Source organism: Triticum urartu, chromosome 7A, assembly GCF_056163025.1.
Source record: "Triticum urartu cultivar PI428250 chromosome 7A, HENAU_Tu73, whole genome shotgun sequence".
Lineage (NCBI taxonomy): Eukaryota > Viridiplantae > Streptophyta > Magnoliopsida > Poales > Poaceae > Triticum > Triticum urartu.
Window position 1 is genome coordinate 723304484 of NC_141879.1, and position 22318 is coordinate 723326801.

The 22318-nt window shown below is 45.1% G+C and overlaps 2 protein-coding genes and 1 pseudogene across 6 annotated transcripts; all 3 read right to left on the reverse strand.

The window, feature by feature from the left end:
* Positions 1-1653: 1653 nt before the first annotated feature.
* On the reverse strand, positions 1654-2932 carry LOC147962263 (uncharacterized). The gene is made up of 3 exons (XM_087534121.1): positions 2844-2932; positions 1791-2459; positions 1654-1678 (listed from the first exon to the last, which is right to left on the reverse strand). Exons 1-3 carry the CDS (start codon positions 2930-2932, stop codon positions 1654-1656), a joined length of 783 nt encoding a protein of 260 aa, XP_087390247.1.
* Positions 2933-5679: 2747 nt separating this feature from the next.
* On the reverse strand, positions 5680-9658 carry LOC125526979 (disease resistance protein RGA2-like). 5 transcript variants are annotated; one of them, XM_087537701.1, is made up of 3 exons: positions 8872-9649; positions 5912-8832; positions 5680-5727 (listed from the first exon to the last, which is right to left on the reverse strand). In XM_087537701.1, the coding sequence occupies exons 1-3, from the start codon at positions 9647-9649 to the stop codon at positions 5680-5682; spliced, it is 3747 nt and encodes a 1248-aa protein (XP_087393827.1). The 5 variants fall into 5 exon arrangements, with proteins under 5 accessions (XP_087393827.1, XP_087393828.1, XP_087393830.1 ...); XM_087537702.1 differs by having other exon boundaries at positions 5680-5729; positions 5923-7971; positions 8008-9649; XM_087537704.1 differs by having other exon boundaries at positions 5912-9658.
* An 8382-nt stretch (positions 9659-18040) lies between these two features.
* Positions 18041-21014, reverse strand: LOC147962264 (uncharacterized; annotated as a pseudogene).
* Between the last annotated feature and the right edge of the window lie 1304 nt (positions 21015-22318).

The window sequence follows — 22318 nt, forward strand, 5'->3', positions numbered from 1 at the left end:
GCCTAGCCACAGGTGAGTAAGTGTCGAAGAAATCCTCTTCTTCCTTTTGGGTATAACCCTTGGCCACAAGACTAGCCTTGTACTTCTCAACAGTACCATCGGGCCTAAGCTTCCTCTTGAACACCCACTTACATCTCAATGGTTGGCAACCATAAGGACGATCAGTGATCTCCCATGTCCTGTTAGCCATGATGGAATCCATCTCGCTATGGACCGCATCCTTCCAGTAGTCAGCATCCGGAGATGCATAAGCTTCTGAAATGGAACTGGGAGTGTCATCATCCACGAGGTACACGAGGAAATCATCACCAAAAGACTTTGTAGTCCTTTGTCTCTTGCTCCTAATAGGAGCTTCCTCGTCATCCTCTGATGAACTTTCATCACTTTTGTGTTCATAATATTCCATCGGAATGGCAGGTTCAGGAGTCTCATCAGATTCCAGTCTAGAAGTGCTTTGCATATCTTTCATGGGGAATATATCCTCAAAGAATGTAGCATCATTAGACTCTATAATTGTACCGACCTTTTGGTCAGATACCTCAGATTTCACCACTAGAAATCTATAGCCAACGCTATTCTTAGCGTAGCCCAAGTTAACGCAGTCCACGGTCTTTGGTCCAAGCTTACGCCTTTTGGGGATCGGGACATCGACTTTTGCCAAACAGCCCCAAGTGCGCAAGTAAGAGAGTGTACTTCTTTTCTTCTCCCATTGCTCATAGGGAGTAGTCTCATTATCCTTCGCGGGAACTTTATTCAAGACATGACATGATGTCAATACAGCCTCCCCCCACCATGCCTTGGATAAACCCGATGTATTTAACATGGCGTTAGCCAAATCTGCTAGAGTACGGTTTTTCCATTCGGTAACCCCATTTGACTGGGGTGAATAGGGAGGCATCCTCTCATGAATAATACCATGTTCCGCACAGAATAAATCGAACTCACTAGAAAAGTACTCTCCACCACGATCAGACCGGACTCGTTTAATTTTCTTCTCAAGTTAGTTCTCAACTTTAGCCTTATAGATTTTAAAGTAGTGTAGAGCCTCATCCTTTGTGTTTAACAAATACACATAACAAAATCCAGTGGAATCATGAATCAAAGTCATGAAGTATTTCTTTCCACCTTTAGTCAACACACCATTCATCTCACAGAGATCTGAATGTATGAGCTCTAGTGGTGCCAGGTGTCTCTCCTTCGCAGGCTTGTGAGGCTTACGAGGTTGCTTTGCTTGCACACACGCATGGCACTTAGAGCCTTTGGCTAAAGTGAAACTCGGGATTAGATTCATCTTAGCCAGCCGCGTCATATAACCGGAATTTATGTGACAAAGACGTGAATGCCAAACCTCACATTCGTTCACATTAGAATGAATTTGGTTCACAACTTTATTACAGAAATCCTCCAGGGAAAGGCGGAACAAACCATCACAATCATATCCTTTTCCAACAAATAGTCCATACCGAGATACGACTACTTTGTTAGACGCAAATACTAACTTAAACCCTTCTTTACATAGAAGGAAGCCACTAACGAGATTCTTCTTGATGGCGGGGACATGTTGTACGTTCTTCAGTTGCACGATCTTTCCCGAAGTAAACTTCAGATCTACCATGCCAACACCATGAACAGAAGCATGCGAGGCGTTCCCCATCAGGACGGAACAATCTCGTGTGACCTGGTAAGAAGAAAAAAAAGACACATCAGCACACACATGAATATTAGCCCCAGCGTCAACCCACCAATCGGTGGACTGGCAAACTGAAAGTACGGTAAACAGATTACCATACCCTGATGCCGCATCATTGTTGCTCAGAGTCACATTGACAGACTTTGCGTCCTGTCCTGGCTTCTTATACTTGTTTGGGCACTTGTTTGCCCAATGTTCCTCTGAACCACAAGTGAAGCAGCCATCTCTCTTCTTATCTTTCTTCTTACCCTTCTTCTTGAAGGTAGTATTCTGCTGGACAGAGTTCTTTCCCTTGAACTTGTGGAAGTTCTTCTGCACCACATTGGCGCTAGAAGAACTCTCTGCCCCTTTCACGTGTGAGTCCTTTGTTCTCGAGTTCTGCTCAACACTTAGATGACCGATGACATCCTCAACAGAGAATTCACGTCTTAAGTGCTTGAGAGAAGTAGCAAAGTTCCTCCATCTAGGAGGGAGTTTTGCAATAATGCAACCCGCGACAAACTTGTCCGATAACTCACACTTCAGGAGCTCCAGCTCCTTAGCGATGCATTGTATCTCATGGGCCTGGTCCAACACAGAATGGTTATCAACCATTTTGTAATCATGGAACTGCTCCATAGCATACAACTCGCTTCCAGCATCGGTTGCGCCGAACTTAGCTTCGAGCGCATCCCACAAATTCTTGGCAATGCGCATATGGAGATATGCGTCGATTAGCTTGTCTCCGATCACAGTAAGAACGGCTCCAACAAAGATGGTGGTTGCCTCCCTAAACGCATTCTCCTATTCAGGAGCAATCGTTACCGTGGGAGACACACCACCAACCCAGAACACGTTCATTGCTGTGAGCCACAAGGTAGTCCTCGTCTGCCAACGCTTAACATGCGTTCCAGTAAACTTTTCCGGTTTCAGAGTAGCGGCGAAGCCATGAGTCGAAAAGTGCCTAAAATAAGGTTTTTGGATTGTTGGAAATATTAGCACTTTTCCGACTAATCTAATCCAGGAGTAAACAGTAAGCATGGCAAATACGTTATGCATCTCATACCGATACCTAAGCATGTGAGCACGTACAGTACATAGAACCGAAACATCTATGAACAACATATATACGGCTAGCACATGAACGAGCAAATAGAGAATAAACGAGTCATACCCTCCGGTTGGCCAGGCCAACGCGGCGGCGGCAGCGGCAGCCTCGGCATCTGCCGAGGCCTTCTTCTTGGCGGCGGCGTCGTCAGCCATGGGGTCGATGAAAGGGAAGTAGTGGAAGCAGAGGCGGACGGAGACGGGGACGGATCGGGAGCAGTCGCGTCGAGACGCTCCCCAAAAACCTTATTGCCGTTCTCCCGGGCAGGATCTCGAATGACAGGGTTCCGAAGGCACCTGCTCTCCCGACCAACCGTGCACGCGGTCGTCGGGATGGGATCGCCGGAAGCAGCACAGAGAGAGGATGACGGCTAGGGTTGTACGAGAGAGGGTGAGTGAACTGAGTTAGGGTTCACTCCACTGGCCAGCGCCTTCTTATATAGGCCATCAAGTAGATGGGCCTAGGCCAGGCCCATGACCGAGTCCGTGAACAGCCCACGGTACAACGTCTCGGACAGTGGCGCTTCCGTAAGCGACTTGTTAATTAATTAGCAATTAATTAACCATTCCTTAGCGGTAAAAATATGCTTAGACTCGGCTCATTCCCGCAACCCGCGGCGCGCGAGCGTCGTGACGAGGCGAGACGTGGCGAGGTGAGGCGGGGTGGGCGGCGGAGGAGGAGGAGCGCCCGTGTACAGCTCCTATTCCCAAGCTCCCAATAGCAAGTGGTAGAGCAGCCCTTATAAAGAGGTCTCACTCTTCTTACTGTAGCAGTATGAGACTAAACTTTCCACACTTCCCACCACTTGCCGTACACATGCATGGACCTCAGAGATTAACTAGGGATTATTGTCTTATATGGGCCTAAGCCCATCCATAATCCATCAGAACTTAGTAGTGAGCAAGTAAGAGTGCATGTACAAGTCAACATTGTACTGTTATGCATACAGACCAGAAGATCAGTTAACAAATTACTACTCCTTTTGGGATTGGCTCTTATTTCATATATCAACTTGTGCTAAAATTGCTGTGATCGAAATAGAAAAGACCTGCCCTTTCATGAGCGGCGATCACTGATGACCAGCAGCACAACAAGAATAGAGAGCACCCCACTGTGGTAGTGATAGGGAAATGGGGATTAAGACCCTGAATAACAGAGCTTCTGTCTGTGCCTCTTCGTATCTTATTCACATCATTGCGGGGATGATCTTGTTTGGGGCTACATCCGCGAACTGTAAGGCACGCCGGCGCCTAAAGCAGACTAAATCCTTACGTTGCTCTTTCTATCGTGCTCTCCACGAATCAAATCCCCGTGCAGTCTCTCCACATTCTGCAGTTTTGTTCTTCTGTTCAGGCTTCAGGCTGGAGATGGTATGAACCTGTCCATGGTTCATTGAATCCGCTGACCTTTTCGAGATCGAGGGCGTGTCCATTGACAACCTGCCTCACCGAGGAGTACAAGTACAACCAGAGACGCCGTCGGCGACCTCTCGACCGGGATGCTCGGTCCGCGTCCAGGTCTTATTTAAACCACGCACTATCTCTGCAACCACTTGTCCACTAAAGTATAAATCTCTCTGCTTAATTGGACTACAGCTAACTGATCATCGTATCATCTCATTCTATAATGTAAAACATTCTCTTTTTTTGGTGTACACAATGAAATTTCGCTCATTCTGCTGCAACCAGCAGCTGCTTGGTCGTTTTCAGTTTTGGATTTTTTTTCTTCTGAAGTTTGTGGCGATGTTCCTGGTGGTCTTCAGGATTTCCAGACTGGGAAGAAGGCACGGAGCTTGACCGATTACTGGCACGCGTTGCATCGATGGCTGGCTCATCAAGCATGGAATCATGCCCGCTGTGCAGGAGGAAGCTCTAGATCACCGTCGTCTTCTTCCTTGACGAGGAACTTAATGGGGTTCGTGATGAATACCATATCTTGAGAAATTTGAAGGCATAGATCTCTAGTTAGTGCATCAAACTTGCAGTGGTTCGCCACAACGCAAATGTATATAAAAATCCCTAACATCACTTCACAAACAGTATTCCTAACTGGTGCAGAGTATGAGTGGAAAACCGACAGCTTCAAACAGTCAATAAATAACAGTGTGTGTATGTAGTTGTACAAATCAAAACAGCAGTATTGTTGTATGCGGTAAACACAATATTGACTTTACAAATAGTAGTACTGTTATGAGTGTTTGGTATACAAGTTCATAAATAAAATTGGGGAACTTTGACAAAAAAAAAACTGACAGTGCGGAGCATAAGGGGCAATCAACAGCTCCATATATACATATCATACAGACTGACGGACTGACATATCGAAAATTGAGCTAATAAATTACCTCTTCTGAGTGTAGCAACCAAAAAGAAATACAGACAGAAGTTTGACAAAAGAATCTGACAGTGCCAAGGCAGAATGCCGCCATGCCAGTTGGAAAAGGAACACAATGATACAACAGCCCAGAGGCAAACAGAAGTGGCAAATACAAGTACCAAATTATTCAAACCAGATCTCTTTTCGAGGATAAAATGATAGTAGATAATAGTATTATGGGAGCGCTTTCTGATTACTGATCTTGCAATTCAGCATGGTAACAACCTCCCATGGGCTTCTGATCCCGGCAACAGCATCGCAAAACAACATGGCAACAACAATTACTGATCTTGGTGGGTCTTGCAAGACAATAGTTCTACTCCAAGTGATCTCTCTTTTCCGCCCGTCTGTATGTGCTGGAAGAATTCTACAAAAAAGCCATACACGGTCAACATGAGAAGAAAGCCAAACAGATAGGTATAGTGATGGGGCATGGTTTTTTTTTTTTCCAAAAAACAAATCAGAGGGGTACAATATCAGCAACCTTTGCAGACAGCATATCTTCCAAGTCTTCGGGAATAGTAATTCAGCCTTTGCAGACATATTTCCATGTCTTTGGCTTCAGCAGCATGGGCTCTGCATAGATTAATCATGTAAAAACATAACACTTTAGAAGAACGCCATTGAGGAAATGACGAATTTATTTTAAAAGAACACTTAATTTGCTTTAATTTTCTGTCATACTACTAGTGATGCTATTATAATTAACTGACTAGCACATTTCATGGTCTTCAATAAGTAACAGAGGTAGTAATTGCTGTGTGCTTACTTCCATAATAACGGGCATCTATGTCTTTCTCCTGGAGGCTGCCCAGCCGTTGCTGCAGGCTTGTAGGGAGCGTCTTCACACCAGGGCACTTTTTAATGAAAAGATATTGAAGAGACGAGTATGCCTGCGGCCAATCAGGTAGGGATGACAGGTTATTGCATTCCCAAAGCTGGAGGAACTCCAGCGAGAGTAGCTCTCCCGGGTGAGATTTCAGAGATGTCAAACCACGGCAGTCATGAATAAGTAGTTCCTTGAGAGACCGGGGAAGATGGAGTACCCCTGTTAAGCCATGGCAATATGTTAATTTTAACTCTTCTAAATGCCCCACCCCAGCTTCGGGTGATGATGATGACGACGACACCTCCGGTAACCCTTGATGAATCGACGATGCTGACTGTCCCTGCTGCAACCTCCTGCCAAATGTGGACTCAAGCTTACTGCAGCTAGAAATGTACATTGTCCTAAGAGATGCAGGGACATCAAAGACCTCAACCAAGTTGTTGCAATATCCTATCGTCAGAGTCTCTAGGCGTGGCAGGAGCTGACTCATTCCTGATGATGTTGATGGCTCGGCAGGAACTTGTGCATATCCTGTCAGACCATCGCAATGGGCAATTATAAGCTTCCTCAAGGATACCAATCCTTGGAACTCTTTTTCTGGCCAGTGGACGAGTGTGTGGCAATACTGAATTGATAAATCTTGAAGGCGTACAAAACACGCAAGCAACTCTGTTACACCTGACTTAAAGCCTTTTAACTCCAAAACTGCCAGAGGAAAATCATGATCATACCATTTTTCTTTGCCATCCAACACTTCCCTCAAACCATGCTCAGCTTTCCCTGAGGCCGTTTCTATACTATCTCCAATGCTATGCAGTTCCAGATTTATCAATGAAGTCATATGTCTACCTACCCACTCGAACAACTTTGACTCAAGCCCTTCCATTTTTAATACACTGAGCTTTGGTGATATAGCTGTAGTTGTCAACTTTGGACATCTCTCAATACAAGCGTTTTGGAGGTTAGGGAAGATCGGTTGTCCTGGCAATGCTGTCAACCTTTTACAGTCGCTAATGCACAACTTCTCAAGCAGAGGGAACATTATATCTTCTCCTTGCGTCCCATCATTATCTATTTCCCACCATCTCTCCAAACAGACAAGACCTTGCAACATAAGCTCCTTTAGTCTTGGAAATGTGAAGGATGTAACACGGTCATGACTGAACAACCATTGTAGTTTTCTACAACCGAAAATATGGATCTCAATAATGTTTTGCAACATAGCCATCCATGTCGGGAAGGTGGTGGCTCCATAGGAGTGTATCCTTATAGCATGCAGCCTATCATGAGGTTTGAGCTTCTCGAGCACTCCTGCATCATCTTCGCGACTAGTTTCCTCATTAATGTTATCTAATCCAATGGTCCATTTGAACGTCAGTTCTCTTAGTTCCTTCTTCATGAGGTTTGCCGCTTCTGCATCTTCTTTTGTCACGTTCTCTAGATGATGTAGCTCTAGTTGGCCACCAAGTTTCAAATTCTCAAGCTCTCCAACATTGCTGCAATTACGGCCACTACCCGCTACAAAGCATGTAAGTGTCTGTAGGGATGTGAGCTTTCGAAGGTCTCTTGGCATGCGCTTCAGCTTTGGACAACCATGAGTATAAAGGTGACGGAGAGCGGTCATATACTTCATTTGTGTTGGAAGTCCACAAAGAGATGTGCAGCCAGAGAGGTTCAGCGTTTGCAGGTTGTACAGAATGCTCATATCCTCAGGAAGTGCTATGATATAACTTCCCGAGAGATCTAGGTACCTCAGATGATGTAGATGCTTTGGTTTCAGCGGAAATGATGATCTGTGCAAACAGAGCTGTAATGCTTGTAAAGAGCTGTATTTTGATGGATATTGCAATGAACTTTCCATATCACCGTCACACAGAAGTGTTTGGATAGCTGCCGAGCTTTTCTCTAGAGAACTATTCAATTTACTTTCTGGTTCCTTGCATGACAAAAATAAATGACGAGCAGTGTTTGAAAGCCACTCGCCCTGTCCTGGTTCCTCAGTTGTGGCAACAAATTCAATCTTGCCTGGCTCCTCAGTTGCCAAGGCACATTCCTTCCCCATTACAGAAAGTGCAACATCATGCATAAGATCGTGGATTTTACATGTAGTTCTGGAATAACACCACCCGGTGAGTTCAGTTTCCTCAACTGTGGCTTGGACTTGTTTCACATCCTGAAAGAATGACCTTGAAGCTAGCTCATTGAAAATATGTTTGCCAATGGTTTCAAGACGAACTTGCCTTTCCTGGATGAAGCCATGTGCAATCCATAGTTGGATCAGCTTGTCCACATCAATCTCACAATCTTTAGGAAATATAGCACAAAAAGCAAAGCATTGCTTCATATGCGACGACAACTCGTTGTAACTGAGCTTGAGTATTGGCAAGATTCCAGTCTCCTCGGTGCAAATATTGCTTCTGCTTGATACTGCCTTCCACTCTTCTTCACTGGTCTTGGTACGCAGTACTGAACCCAGTGATGTTGCAGCTAATGGAGAGCCAACACATCTCTTCACAATCTCACCAAGAATTTTCACCAACTCGTCGGGCCTTTCTTCTTCCTCGTGCAAATAGCTGAACGCTCTCGCCTCAATGATTTCCTTTATGAATTTATCCTCCAAAGATGTGAGATCATAAGCTTCAACAGTACCCATTATTTTTGCCACTCCTCCATCACGAGTTGTTGTCAAGACCACACTACCAATACCACCATGTTGAAGGCGGGCCTTGAGCTGTTCCCATATGTGAACTTGTCGTTTCCAGATATCATCCAGTACAAGGAGGTACCTTTTACCGCTCACAACATTCTGAAGGCTATCCAGTGGTGTCTTCTTCGAAGTAGCCATTGCTTCTGTACCGTCATGCCCTTTCCTGGGAGCTGTTTCTATACCATCATCCTTCTTCCTAGGAGCCGCTTCAACTATAGTTTTAGCCAGAGAATCTGCATCAAAGCAGTCAGAGGCACACACCCATAGCAGAAAATCAAAATGCTTCTGAATTTCAGGTTCATTGTAAACAAGTTGTGCTAACGTGGTCTTTCCCAGGCCGCCCATTCCAACGATGGGAACAACAGTGAGATCGGAATTGTTAGCTTGTCCAACCAGTATATCAACAATTTTCTTATTATCCTTATCTCTTGATCTGCTGGAGATTTTCTTTGGATCGAAGATAACATGACCCGTCTGCCGCAACTGGGTGGATAACAATGGTTGTTGCTGATATTTGAAGCCAAAGGCATTCATTTCAGCCACAAGTACCTCAATGGCCTGCACAATCTTGCCGAGCTTCTTTCCCATTTTTTCACGGAATGCTACACGGTTGTGGGTAGGAAAGAGTTTTACCACACCGAAGCCAAGCTCCTTGTAGTGTCCCTCCTTTTTGGCCTTACGACGAAGGGCCTCATACTTGAACTCATCAAAGACTTCATTCGCCTCGTAAGCCACCTTCTTGATGGCCTCAAGCCAGGCCGCTGCGCCTCCTCTGTGGGCTGCCGCCTGCTCAGCGTCGGTGATGATGTCCAGGATGGCAGGCAATTTGCGCTTGAGGGTGTCATGCTGCTCCTCCAGGCCTTCCATCACCTTGTACTGGTCGAGCAGGTAGCTGGAGGCCTTCTCCTTCACCATGGAGAGCAGTGGTCCGACCACCATGGTGGCCACCAGCTCCGCCATTGGAACGCCAAGGACAGCACAGAGAAGCACTAGGTGGAGAAGGCAATAATAGTGTGAGAAAGATCTGTTTGCTTGCCTGTGAGAAAATGGAAGCAAATAATGCTAGTATGTGTGGATGCGTTCGGTTTGATTGATTAATTGCATTGATGACCACACAGTAGATAGAAACAACGGTCCAAAACACCTAACAGTGCTCGGGATGGGTGCTGTCTGCAGCTGAAACACGGAAATAATGGCCAGCTAACCAACAACTAGTACAATTAAATTCAGCTTGGCCTTGCAACAGAATGTGCTCCATTAGAACCAGAGCCTTAACTTCTGCTGTCAGCATTGTTCATCTTCTGACTCTAGCAACCAACAAGCATAGGAACCTTCAAATTTGAGCGCACACTCATAAGTAGCGAGCAAATTAAGGAAATCGATCAAATGATCCCAAACCCATGGCAGCCCAAATTATGATCTTCAACAACTTGGATTTGGTTCTTGCGAGCATCTATGTCTCAAATGAAAGCTATCCGTACTAATTGTATTAAGCTAGTAGATGATTGTAATATAGAGAAGTTTGCAGAAGTAGAGAAGGCAATAATGGTCTGAGCACGATGCGTTTGCTTGCTTCTGAGGAAAATGGAAGCAAATAATGCTTACTATTTTGATCTACTTCCGGGGAGACGTACATGTTAGTGCACATGAAGTACACAAGCCCACAAGCCGGATTAGTGGGCTGATATGTATCGCTATAATATTTCGTGGTGGGACGGCCCATCACTAGATCGTTTGCTCCCTTAGTTTTCTCGATAGCTGGCATTCCTGTAGCGCTCATTCACTTGCTTTTTTTGGGTTTTTCGACCGTTTTATAGTCAAACATATGCTCTAAACAGTTCTTAAAAAATGTTCACGGCTTCAACAAAATTCATGCAAATAACAAAATCAGGATTTTTTTTAATTTGAAAAAATTTCACGGTTTCAAAAAAGGTTCATGGAAATAAAAATATTCACGAATTAAAAAAAGCCGTGAATTTGAAAATGGTTCATGTATTCAAAAAAATCGTGCAAATCAAAAAGAGTTTATGAATTCAAAAAATTGTTCATGATCAAAAAAAGTTTGCGTAAATCAAAAAAGTTGATGAATCCAAAAAATGTTTTCGAATTTGAAGATTGTTTGCAATTTTAAAAAAATAGTCTTGCATTGATTTTTTAAAATACTCATATGAAATAAAAAAAACAGTTGTAAGTCAGTCCGAGCTCTCTTCATAACACAGAAACTCAAGTTAACGGCCAGTGAGTAAAAACTGCAGTGAAACAATGTGTCTTGTTAGCCTTGTATCTGTTCTTCTTCTTCGGGTTTGAGCTACATAAGTGCAAAACTGGATTGTTAGCTTCATTTGTTTTCCTCAATTTACCGGAGTAGCAGGTTGTACATGCTCCTCACCGCCAGGCTCGTCCACGAGAAACATGCATAACATTATATCTGACACTATAATCGTTCGTCTGAATATGTGTATGTCAAAGGCACTATTTGCTTAGTATCTGTTCTTCTTCTTCGGGTTTGAGCTACATAAGTGCAAAACTGGCTCCAACCCGCATGTGTGAGTATAGCGCAATTTGATCCCACATGTCTGGACTGGACATAGTCCAGATTGAATCAACACCAGCTTCTTGCCCTGCTGGTGTTGAATCAAAACATATATGATCGTATTTTTCTGGAGTTGAAAAAAAAATCATGTAAGAAAACCTAATTTAATTCCTTTCATGACTCTGATAGTTTTTTTTTTCGGAAAAACTTTCAATCTATTCATCTTCAATCATGGTAGTACAACGAACACTAGAAATAATAAAAATTACATCCAGATCCGTAGACCACCTAGCGACGACTACAAACACTGAAGCGAGCCGAAGGCGCGCCGCTGTCATCGCCCTTCCCTCACCGGAGCCGGGCAAACCTTATTGTAGTAGACAGTCGGGAAGTCGTCGTGCTAAGGTCCCATAGAACCAACGCACCAGAACAGTAACCGCCGCGGATGAATAGTGTAGATCAAAAGGATCCAACCTGAAGACACACGAACGAAGACGAACGACGAACAGATCCGAGCAAATCCACCAAAAACAGATCCGCCGGAGACACACCTCCACACGCCCACCGATTATGCTTCACACATCAACGGAACGGGGATTAGACGGGGAGACCTTTATTCCATCTTCAGGGAGCCACCGCCGTCTCGCCTTCCTGAGTAGGACACAAAACCTAACAAAGCTTGAAAAAAGATATGAAAATGGAGCCCTCCCATCGACAAGGGCCGAGATCCACTCCACCTCCATGGCCCTAAGGCCACCGGAGACGGGACGGACCGGCGCTGGCGCCGGTGGGAGACAAAAAACCCTAGTTTTGGGGAGGCGGCGGCTGGCTACGTTGGAGGCAGCGGCTGGGTACGTTCCTTAACAATATGAGCCAATATTGCCTCTGATAGTTATGAAGACATCTCTCCACAAGTTAGACACACATTGCTTTGGTCTGGCAGGCACAAAGATGTGTGAATTCCGTTATGAACAAGAACGCTTGCCACAAAGAATGGTTCAGCATCGAGAAGAGGGTTCGGAGTTGCTCAGCTCACACAAGAGTGCAGCAGCAGGGTGGAAAAATAAAAATAAGAAGAGACCAGGTTCAGATCAGTTGCTCATTCCACACCTGAAGGTTCAGATGGAGACGTGAGGACCCAAAAGTTGCCACGGAGCGTTTCATCATTCCAAGGCGGTGTGGGGTGGGAGAGGCTCCAACTCTCGACCTCAATCAAGATCACTCGCAATTCGATTAGCTATGAGACCTACGCGCTAGCCAACTGCGCCGCTCAAAAAAAAAAAACTGCGCCACCACCCCCTTTGTTGGATAACCAGTGAACGACCGCTCCTGTTGTTAGCCTCATGTAGTACCTTATTTGATTCCCCATTTTACCAGAGTCCAGAGTAGCAAGCTGAAGCTGTGCAAGCTCCTCGCCAGCGCTCGGCTCACCATTTCGGTTGGCTGAAGCCTCAAACTTTCCTGCCTCCAGTTACTGGGCAATGCAGTTTAATGTGATATCTACAACCTACGGCCTCCTCGCTCACTGGCACTGGCAGGCTTGTCCGCGAGCAGGTCACCCTGCCTGGCTTGTGGATTAGTGGTGCAGCGGATGTTCATCTGCATCATGCTTCATCCAAGGTCGATCGGTTATTATTGTCTGAAACCAGCTACTGCATGCTGTCGGCAACTTGTCAGACGGTGCCATGTCTGTCTGGAAACATACGAATGCAGTGGACCTTCCAGATCGAGGGCACCAACGGCATATCCGAGGGCGTCCATCGACAACCTGCCTGTAGGTCAGGATCATCGAGGAGCACAGCCGGAACTCCGTCGGCTGCCTATAGGTCTGAAAACCACCCATTATCTCTGAAACCCACTACCCCCCCTAAACCATAAATCTCTCTGCTTAATTGGACTTCACATACCTGATCATCGTATCATCTTGTTCTATAATGCAAACATCCTGTTTTTTTCATCGAGAGAAAGAACATTAAGAAATTGTGCTCATTCCGTTGTAGTTAGTAGCTGATGAGTGATGGAATTTCTTTCTGAACATTCTGGTGATTTGCTGGTGGTTTTCGGAAGCAGCGTTTTGGTGCCCGAGCGCAGCTGCTCCCGAAATCCCTCGCGTTAGTTCTCGTCTGGGGATTCAGAAAATTCGGTCTGACACACCTGCGCTGATGCATGGGAAAAACAATATACGGTTCGCGTACGTAGCGCACAGTGCGTCTAAAGCGAGCCCAAACCGTATGGGCGGACGTCCGTGCGCGCGCGGTTCCGTCTGGTCCGTGGAACAGAAAGTTTACCTTTTGGCTGAGCCGTGGACCAGGACACCGAACGGACGTGTCAACCCCCAACCCACCTCGCTGTAGGGCAACCGTTTTGGAGAATTTGCAGGTCGTCTCTTGGTCGGACCACACTCAACCCCAAACCCACCTCGGTGGTTCTCGAAACCAGGCGCCGCCGCGGCCAGCTATCCACCGCCCCCCACTGCTGTGGAGGCTGAGGTCACTCCGGCTAACCGGCGATGAAAGATGCTGGCCTGGAGTTCTTGGTTGACGCCGTGGACAGGTAACTAGGTAAGGGAACCCTGCCCTACTTGGAGATCTATCAGTTTTTCCTAGTCCGGCCGACATGGGCGCTGCCTGACCATGGTTACGCAATACGCCGTCCCCATAGCCGTGTGTTGCAGATTTCCCCTACGAGAAGAGTTCGCAGACAGCTTGGACCACCCGGATCCGGTGCCCCTGGCGGTCCTCCCGCGGATTGCTGTCACGAGCGCTGACCCGGCTGACTCGAATGCTGGCTCCGGCTGCGGCCATCGTGTTGGCGGCGCAAGCCAGGGAAGGCAAGAGGACAACGGGCGCCGTCGGCGGGAGGCTTCTCCGACGAGGTCGGCGGAGTCGACAGACAGGGTGAATCCGGATTCCGGAGGCGCCTAGATGGACAAAAAGGTACGGCCTGAAGCCAATCGAGGGCACCTGTTTTATTGTTTTGTTGAATGCTGCTCTGTCGTCGTACAACGGGGGTGAAATTCGCCGCCATGCTAGTTGTAAGTACGACCCGCTGACCAAATGGAAAGAAAATGTCCGTTCATGTGGTGTGTGTAGGATGCGAATAGTTCTGGGGGAGATTGCTTATGCTCCCACACCGTAGATGGTCCCATGATATAGTTTTTAGAAAAGGACACTTAGATGCTGCCGAAAATTGTGGAAAAGTTGCAAGTGTCCAGAAGATATGTGTATACAATCTGTAAGAAGTTCAAGTCAAAAGACTCGAAATGCATTCGTAGAAACAAAAAAGACAAATCTGATTGTGAATATTGTCACTCTTGCTTTTGTAGGACACCATTCATACCGACGTGCCTTGTGGACACCATTCATACCGGCGTGTGTTTCAAGTTTTATGTGAAAATTTTATAGATTGTACGCACATGCCTTGTGAGCACCCAAAATCTTGTTAATTTTTTTTGAAAACATTTGAATACGTTTCTTGAAAAATGGAAGCATGGTAGCATGCAAGGTGTGGTCCATCTGATATTCCTCCAGCAGTCCTGCTTGCCAACATTTCATTCTGGAGCTGCCATGTTCCCTCCTGTGGAAACTTACAAAGATTTTTTTCACTGAGAAATCAGGTTACGTCTTGGGAGTGTGCCGCCGGACAGAAAACAGTGTCCATCTTTTATGAGTGCCCTAGAGCAGTCAACTCGCAACTATGCAGAGGAACCGACGAAAAGTGTAGTTTGTCCTGAACTATGACTTAGTTTTGAGTTTTGACTCACTTGGCGAGGCGTACGACTTCTACAATATGCATTCGTGGGAGATCGGAATAGGGATAAGGTATGACAAGCGCCCTGTAATGGTGTCAATCCTCCAAGGCTCCAACCCCCAGGTTTGGTTTTATCTGCCTTATTTTCTTTTGTTCCTTCTGGATGATACTTAGTGATTCATTGATTTAGTGCATGGATGCACAACAGGAAGATTGGATGCTAGATTTGCTAAGTTCTGTGAACATGTTAGATGGAAATAAATTAAGCATGCTATTTGCTGAATTTTTCTCATATACACACACTAACGGTGGCTACATGGTCGCTAATAGAAATTCTTTCTTAATGTAAATTATATCTGGGACAGCCAAATAGGGAAATCAGTGTTTGTTTTTTGTGATGGAACAGAGAAACCATGCATGGATGGGGAAAAAATCTTAGTATCGGCCAGCTCCTTCGTTGCAAAAATTCAGACTCCCAAACACGATGACAGAATGTCGTGGCTACTAAATATATTGGTCCTGCTGTATTTAGCTACTGTTATACTACTATAACTTCCATATCTGGCTATTAGATTCCATATTAGGACCAAGTTCGTGTTCGAGGAACAACATATGAACATGCACCAATGAAAAGTGTGGTAATTTACCTGCGGCGCCAGTTGATTATTATTAATGTGTGAAATCATGCTGATCAAACTGGACAACTCATCCTAGGATAAATGAAGATATCAAATTGTAATCCTTTGTGCATTTCCATGCATAGTGTATTTATCAACATAGACAGCATGAGTGTACAATTGTTTGTATCTCTTCATTGTTAGCGTATATGAAATTTTATTTGACATTTATGTTTGTTTTCTTCGTATTTTTCTTTTAAAGAAGTTTATGCTCTTAATTATCATCATTCCTCTTATTAGCCTGAAGATTTAAGAGATAGAGTCCACTCGAAATTGCTCGAGGAGGATTGTTTGGGGGTTCTACAATTTTCTTGGTAATATCCAAAGGTAAATATAAATGAATATTCTGCCAATTTTGTCACGAAATGATATAACTGTATGAGAACTACTATATATCTACTGTAATCACCCTGCTATTTTTGTTCCTTTCATTCTTTTCGAAATTCTTTGTGTACAGATTTCAGTAACTGTATGAGAACCAGATGAAGTGTTTGCACCTTTGATTCATCTTCTTGCCTCACACCGGTGCAAAAATCACATACATTTCCTCCTGCTATTACCAATATCATGAAGGGTCCTCTGGCTAGAGCACACCAATTAAATCAGCGTGAAGACTGTCTCCTACAGGAAGATGAGTTCCTCTGCAGTTCCATGTAAATTGTTACAGCGAGGAGGTCATCATCATGTCTAAACTGCCGACGGGAAAGGCAGCATCACCTCACCTTTTGTTGAGTAGCAACAATCAAGTAGTGGTAGTCAGCTTCAAATCATTTTATGTTTAGGTTCCGAGATTCTCTCTTATCTGAATTGTTGCATGCAGCTTTCAGTTTATATATGTGTGTGATTACATAAATTCAGTTTCGATTGTTCTTCCTTTTGCCAATGTTTGTATTTAGCTGAACCACCGTCTACTTTTACTGGAATTGGTCACAGTTGGTTATCCTTCATCATATATTTATATGTTGTGCGGATATTTTATATCTTCAGGTAACAATGGTTACTGCCTGAATCAGATCAGATGGTTAATCCTTGTTTAACGGGATTCGGCAAAAAGGCAGTGACATTAAAAATGGTGCCTGGGTCGCGAGGTAATCCAGTCTGGAGTACAACTGAGTAGAGATCCAAGCCAGGTCCGTCAGAGAACAGTGCTGCTACACCTGGTGCATTCCCGCTGGTACCGGATGGGTGGGTGCCTGTTAAATACTCCATGGAAGAGACGGCTCAGGCTGGCTCAGGAAAAAGGCTGAGCCGTGCGCCCACAGCCTGTTCCGTGTGCAGGGTAACGCCTGCCGACACAATGAATGCGCACATGCCGTCGCATTGTTTAAGTCTGATACTAGTAATATACAGCTGAGAATACCATCTAGTGCACAGATCCACACGCAAGCAGACGGCTACGATTTCAGGAGCAGCTGAGCCTGAGCTCAGAATCGAATATTCGGTGGTTTTCATGATTTTCAGAGAGAAGGATCGATTACTGGCACGTATTGCTATTGCATCGATGGCCAGCTGATGAAGCATGGTCTAGATCATCATCCTCGTCCTCCTCCTCGACAAACGGACAATGAGGAATTTGAAGTGGTTAGCGACAACGCAGTGTATATCAAGGTTCCTAAAAATTACTTCAGAAGAGTATTCCTAGTGCAGAGTATGAGTGGGAATCGACAGATTCAAATAGCCAATGTGGTGGATGTTTTGCTTGCCATGTTTGTTGTCAATAAAAATGGGGCAGGAGGGAAGCCCCTTTTGATAAAAAAGGAATAGTAGCACTGTTGTGAGTCTGTTATCCATAAATAACATTGGGAAACTGTGATAGAATTTTGAAAGAAAAAAACTGATGGCAGAACGTCGCAGTATTCCTAGGGCGGATCATAAGGGATTAAGGGTAAACCAACAGCTTCAGATCTATGTGTAAGTCAAAATTGTAGTACAGTACTACTGTTACACATAGTCATGCAGAGATTTCACCGATAGAGATGACAAAAAATTGAGTAAACAAGTTACCTCTTCTGGGAATAGCACCCAAAAGGAAACACTGACAGAGTTTTTACAAGAAAGCTCACAGCCTGTAGGCAGCAGAAGAGGAAAAATACAAGTACTAACTATCAAACAAGATGTCTTTCTGGGGGTAGAATTAATGATAGACAACAGTGTCGGAGGCCGTCTGATCCTGTGAAGGAAATAGTGTCTGGGCTTGTAAGAGAATAGTTCTACTACGTACAAGCGACCTCTCTTCTCCATCCGTCTGTATGTGCTTGAAGAATTCTCCGAAGAAGCCATACACTATCAACCCCAGAAGAAAGCCAAACATATCATAAAAAAAAATCTCTGGGCTACAGTATCACCAACCTTTGCAGACAGCATATCTTCCAAGTCTTTCAGAACAGTAGTTCAAGCTTTGCAGACATACTTCCATGTCTTCGGTTTCAGCAGCATAGGCCTTGGCTTATCTGCACAGATTAATCATGTAACAACTTACACTCAAGAGGAATCTCATTAAAAAAAAGAAATGATGGATTTAGGTTAAAGGAAAATTTATCTTGCTCTAGTTTTCTGTTATACTACTAGTGAAGCTATTATCATTTTCTAACTAGCACAGTTAACACTCACTAGTAAGTAGCAATAGAGAAGGTAATTGCTGCGTGCTTATACTTCCATAAAGACGGGCATCTACATGTTCCTGCTGGATGCTGCCAAGGCATTGCTGCAGGCTTGCAGGGAGAATCTTCATACTAGGGCAGTTTCTAATGCAAAGATATTGGAGAGATGAGTATGCTTGCGGCATATCCGGTAGGGATTCCACGGTCTTGCAGTCCCAAAGCTGGAGGGACTCCAAGGATTTGAACTCGGGAGAGCAGGATTCCAGAGATGTCAACCCACCACAGCTAACAATGTCTAGTCTCTTGAGGGACGGGGGTAAATAGAGGACCCCTGTTAAGCCATCACAGTGGTATAATGATAAATCTTCTATACTGGATGACCCTTGATGAATCGATGATACTGACTGTCCCTGCTGCAGCTTCCTGCCGGATGTGGACTCAAGCTTTCTGCAATTATAAATGCCCATTGTCCTGAGAGATGCAGGGACGTTGAAGATCTCAACCAAGTTTTCACAACTACGTATCGTTAGAGACTCTAGACGTGGCAGGAGCTGACTGGTTTCTGATGATGCTGATGGCTCAGCAGAAGCTTGCGCATATCCAGTCAAATTATCGCAATTTTTAATCTCTAGCCTCATCAAGGATACCAATCCTTCGAACAATGTTTCTGGCCAGTGGACAAGCGCATGGCAACTATCAATTGACAACTCTTGAAGGTGTACAAAGCATGTGCACATCTCTGTTACACTTATACCCGACTTAAAGTTTCTTAACAACAAAACTGCTAAAGGAAATCCTTGATCATTCCCTCAAACTATTCTCAGCCACCGTCGAGGTTGTATCTGTACTATGTTCAATGCTAGTCAGTTGCAGAATGGTCAATGAAGACATATGTCTGGCTACCCACAAGAACAACTCTGCCTCGCGTCCTTCCATGTTCAATGCACTGAGCTTTGGTGATTTAGCTGTAGTTGTCAACTCTGGACATTTCTCAATACAAACATTCTGGAGTTCGAGAAGGTTGGATATCCTGGCAATGCTTTCTAATTTTCACAGTGACCAATGAACAATCTCTCAAGCAGAGGAAACATTATCTCTTCTCCATGCATCTTATCATTATCTATTTCACACCATCTTTCCAAACAGACAAGATGTTGCAACGTAAGCTCCTTCAGCTTTGGAAATGCACAGGATGTATCCTGGTTATGGGTGAATAGCCATTGTAGTTTAATACAACTGAAAAGATGGATCTCAACAATGTTTTGCAACATAGCCATCCATGTCAGGAAGGTGGTGCCTCCATAGGAGTGTATCCTTATAGCATGCAGCCCATCACAAGGTTTGAGTTTCTTGAGCACTCCTGCATCATCCTCATGACTAGCTTCCTCGACAGAGTTATCTGATCCAACAGTCCATTTTAATGTCAGTTCTCTTAGTTCCTTCTTCATGAGGTTTGCCGCTTCTGCATCTTCTTCTGTCACATTCTCTAGATGATTTAGCTCTAGTTGACCACCAAGTTTTAAAGTCTTGAGCATTCCAACATTACTGCAATTAGAGCCACTACCCACTACAAAGTATGTAAGTGTCTGTAGGGATGTGAGTTTTCTGAGGTCTCTTGGCATGCTCTTCAGATTTGGACAACCATGAGTGTAAAGGTGACGGAGGGCAGTCATATACTTCATATGGCTTGGAAGTCCACCAAGAAATCTGCAGCCGGCAAGGTTCAGCGTTTGCAGGTTGTATAGAATGCTCATATCTTCAGGAAGTGCTTCTATACAACTTCTTGAGAGATCTAGGTACCTCAGGTGATGTAGATGCTTTGGTTTCAGCAGAAATGTTGATTTGCTTGAACAGAGCTGAAATGCTTGCAAAGAGCTGTATTTTGGTAGATGCTTCAGTGAAGTAGTCATATAGCTATCACACAAAAGTGTTTGGATAGCCGGAAAACTTTTCTCTAGAGAACTATTCAATTTTCTTCCTGGTTCATGGCATGACAAAAATAAATGACGAGCTGCTTCAACTATAGTTTTAGCAAGAGAATCGACATCAAAGCTGTCAGAGACACACACCCATACGAGCAAATCAAAATGTTTCTGAATTTCAGGTTCATTGTAGACAAGTTGTGCTAATGTGGTCTTGCCCAAACCCCCCATTCCAACGATGGGAACATCTGTGAGATTTGTATTATTAGCTTGACCAACTAGTATATCAACAATATACTTGTTATCTTTGTCTCTTGATGTGCTTGTGATTTTCTCTGGATCAAAGATAACATGACCCGTCTGCCGCCACTGTTTGGATAACAGAGATTGCTGTTGATATTTAAAGCCAAATGCATTCATTTCAGCCACATGGACCTCAATGGCCTGCACAATCTTGCGGAGCTTTCTCCCCATCCTGTTACGGATAAAACGGTTGTGGGTGGGAAATAGTTTTACCACATCGAAGCCAAGCTTCTTGTAGTGTCCCTCCTTTTTGGCCTTACGACGAAGCGCCTCATACTTGAACTCATCAAAGACTTCATTTGCCTGGTAAGCCACCGTCTTTACCTCTTCCAGCCAGGCCGTCGCCCCTTCTCTGTGTGCTGCCGTCTGCTCGGCGTCGGTGATGATGTCCAGGATGGCAGGCAGTTTGCGCTTGAGGATCTTGTGCTGCTCCTCCATGCCCTTCATCACCTTGTACTTGTCAAGGAGGTAGCTGGACGCTTTGTCCTTGACGATGGAGAGCAGTGGTCCAACCACCATGGTGGCCACCAGCTCCGCCATTGGAACACAGAGAAGCACAAGTGCAGTGGAAGGTGGAGAAGGAAATGGTCTGAGCAAGATGTGCTTGCTTGCTTCCCTGTGTGGAAAATGGGAGCAGATGCTAGTGTTGACTCTCAGGGAGATCGAGGTACATTTGGTTGCGTTCCGTTGATCCACTGCCAGGAATATAGAAATGAAGGTTGCATGTGCAGTTGTACAAATTGTACTACCTGGTAAAATAACACTACTTGATCGATCTGCACTTCTTGAACCAATCATCAATGCGACTATCTCATCAAGTTCGGACAGTGTCATATCCTCATGGTCTTGCCATCGTTGTGCCTGATTGATGGCAGCTTCGCCAACACCATCTGCTCTGCCGTCAGGTGGAAGTTTGCTGTCGATCATCAGCAACGCTTCCAGGCTCCTGGAAATACTAGAACCATTCAATAATGAAGGCATGCGCCATTCGAGGTCAGCGCCTTGATCGGCTACAATGTAACGACAGGACTACATGCTCCATCGACATAAACAATGGCGAACGGAGGGACTTAATTTGTCTAACTCTAGACGTTTGCTTCCCAGGGTACCAAGGAGTAGAACCATTTCAGAATGTACTGTTGACTTACCCGAGCAGCCGGCAGCTCCGTCCCATGTCCTTCCAGGGCCTCGCTCCGGTAGCCGCTGGTGTCCCCCTCTCCCGATGGTTTCTAGAAAGGCTGAGAGGGACGGGGACGATGGCGCCGGACGAACGGCGACTGGCGGCGCCATGGCCTCCATATCCCTCCTTAGATGTGTCCTGACCTCGAGAATGCTCTCTACAGAGAAGGGACTACAGCGGGGGTGCGGCGAGGGCGGAGGATTCCGGCCGGCCGCCGCCGGTGTTCTCTGGGATTTTCGGGATTCCATTGTAGACGCCGATGAGGGGAACTTTAGCTTCTTTTTAGGGTTTAACCAAAATTTATTCAGCAAAGACCACAGAGTGTGGGATGCAGTTCGGATCATGGGGTTGGCCAAACCAGACGTGGCGCCCCTGACCGCGATTAAGTACATATTTGGCTAAACTATGTTCGTCCTGATTAACAACACGACTTTCAAACACAAAAGAACAATTAAAAGTTGATGCTTGAAGCTTGATCTCTTCAACGATAGCTCCGTAGTTCCCTCTGGACCCAGTGTTGATGCCAATCACCGCTTGTTTCGAATCAGAAGAGACAACGATGTCATGAAGGTGTAGGTCTGCTGCTAATGCAAGAGCCTCTCTGCATGCGATAACCTCCAAAGTTGTTGGATCATGGACACCATTTATAGATATTGCCGAGCTG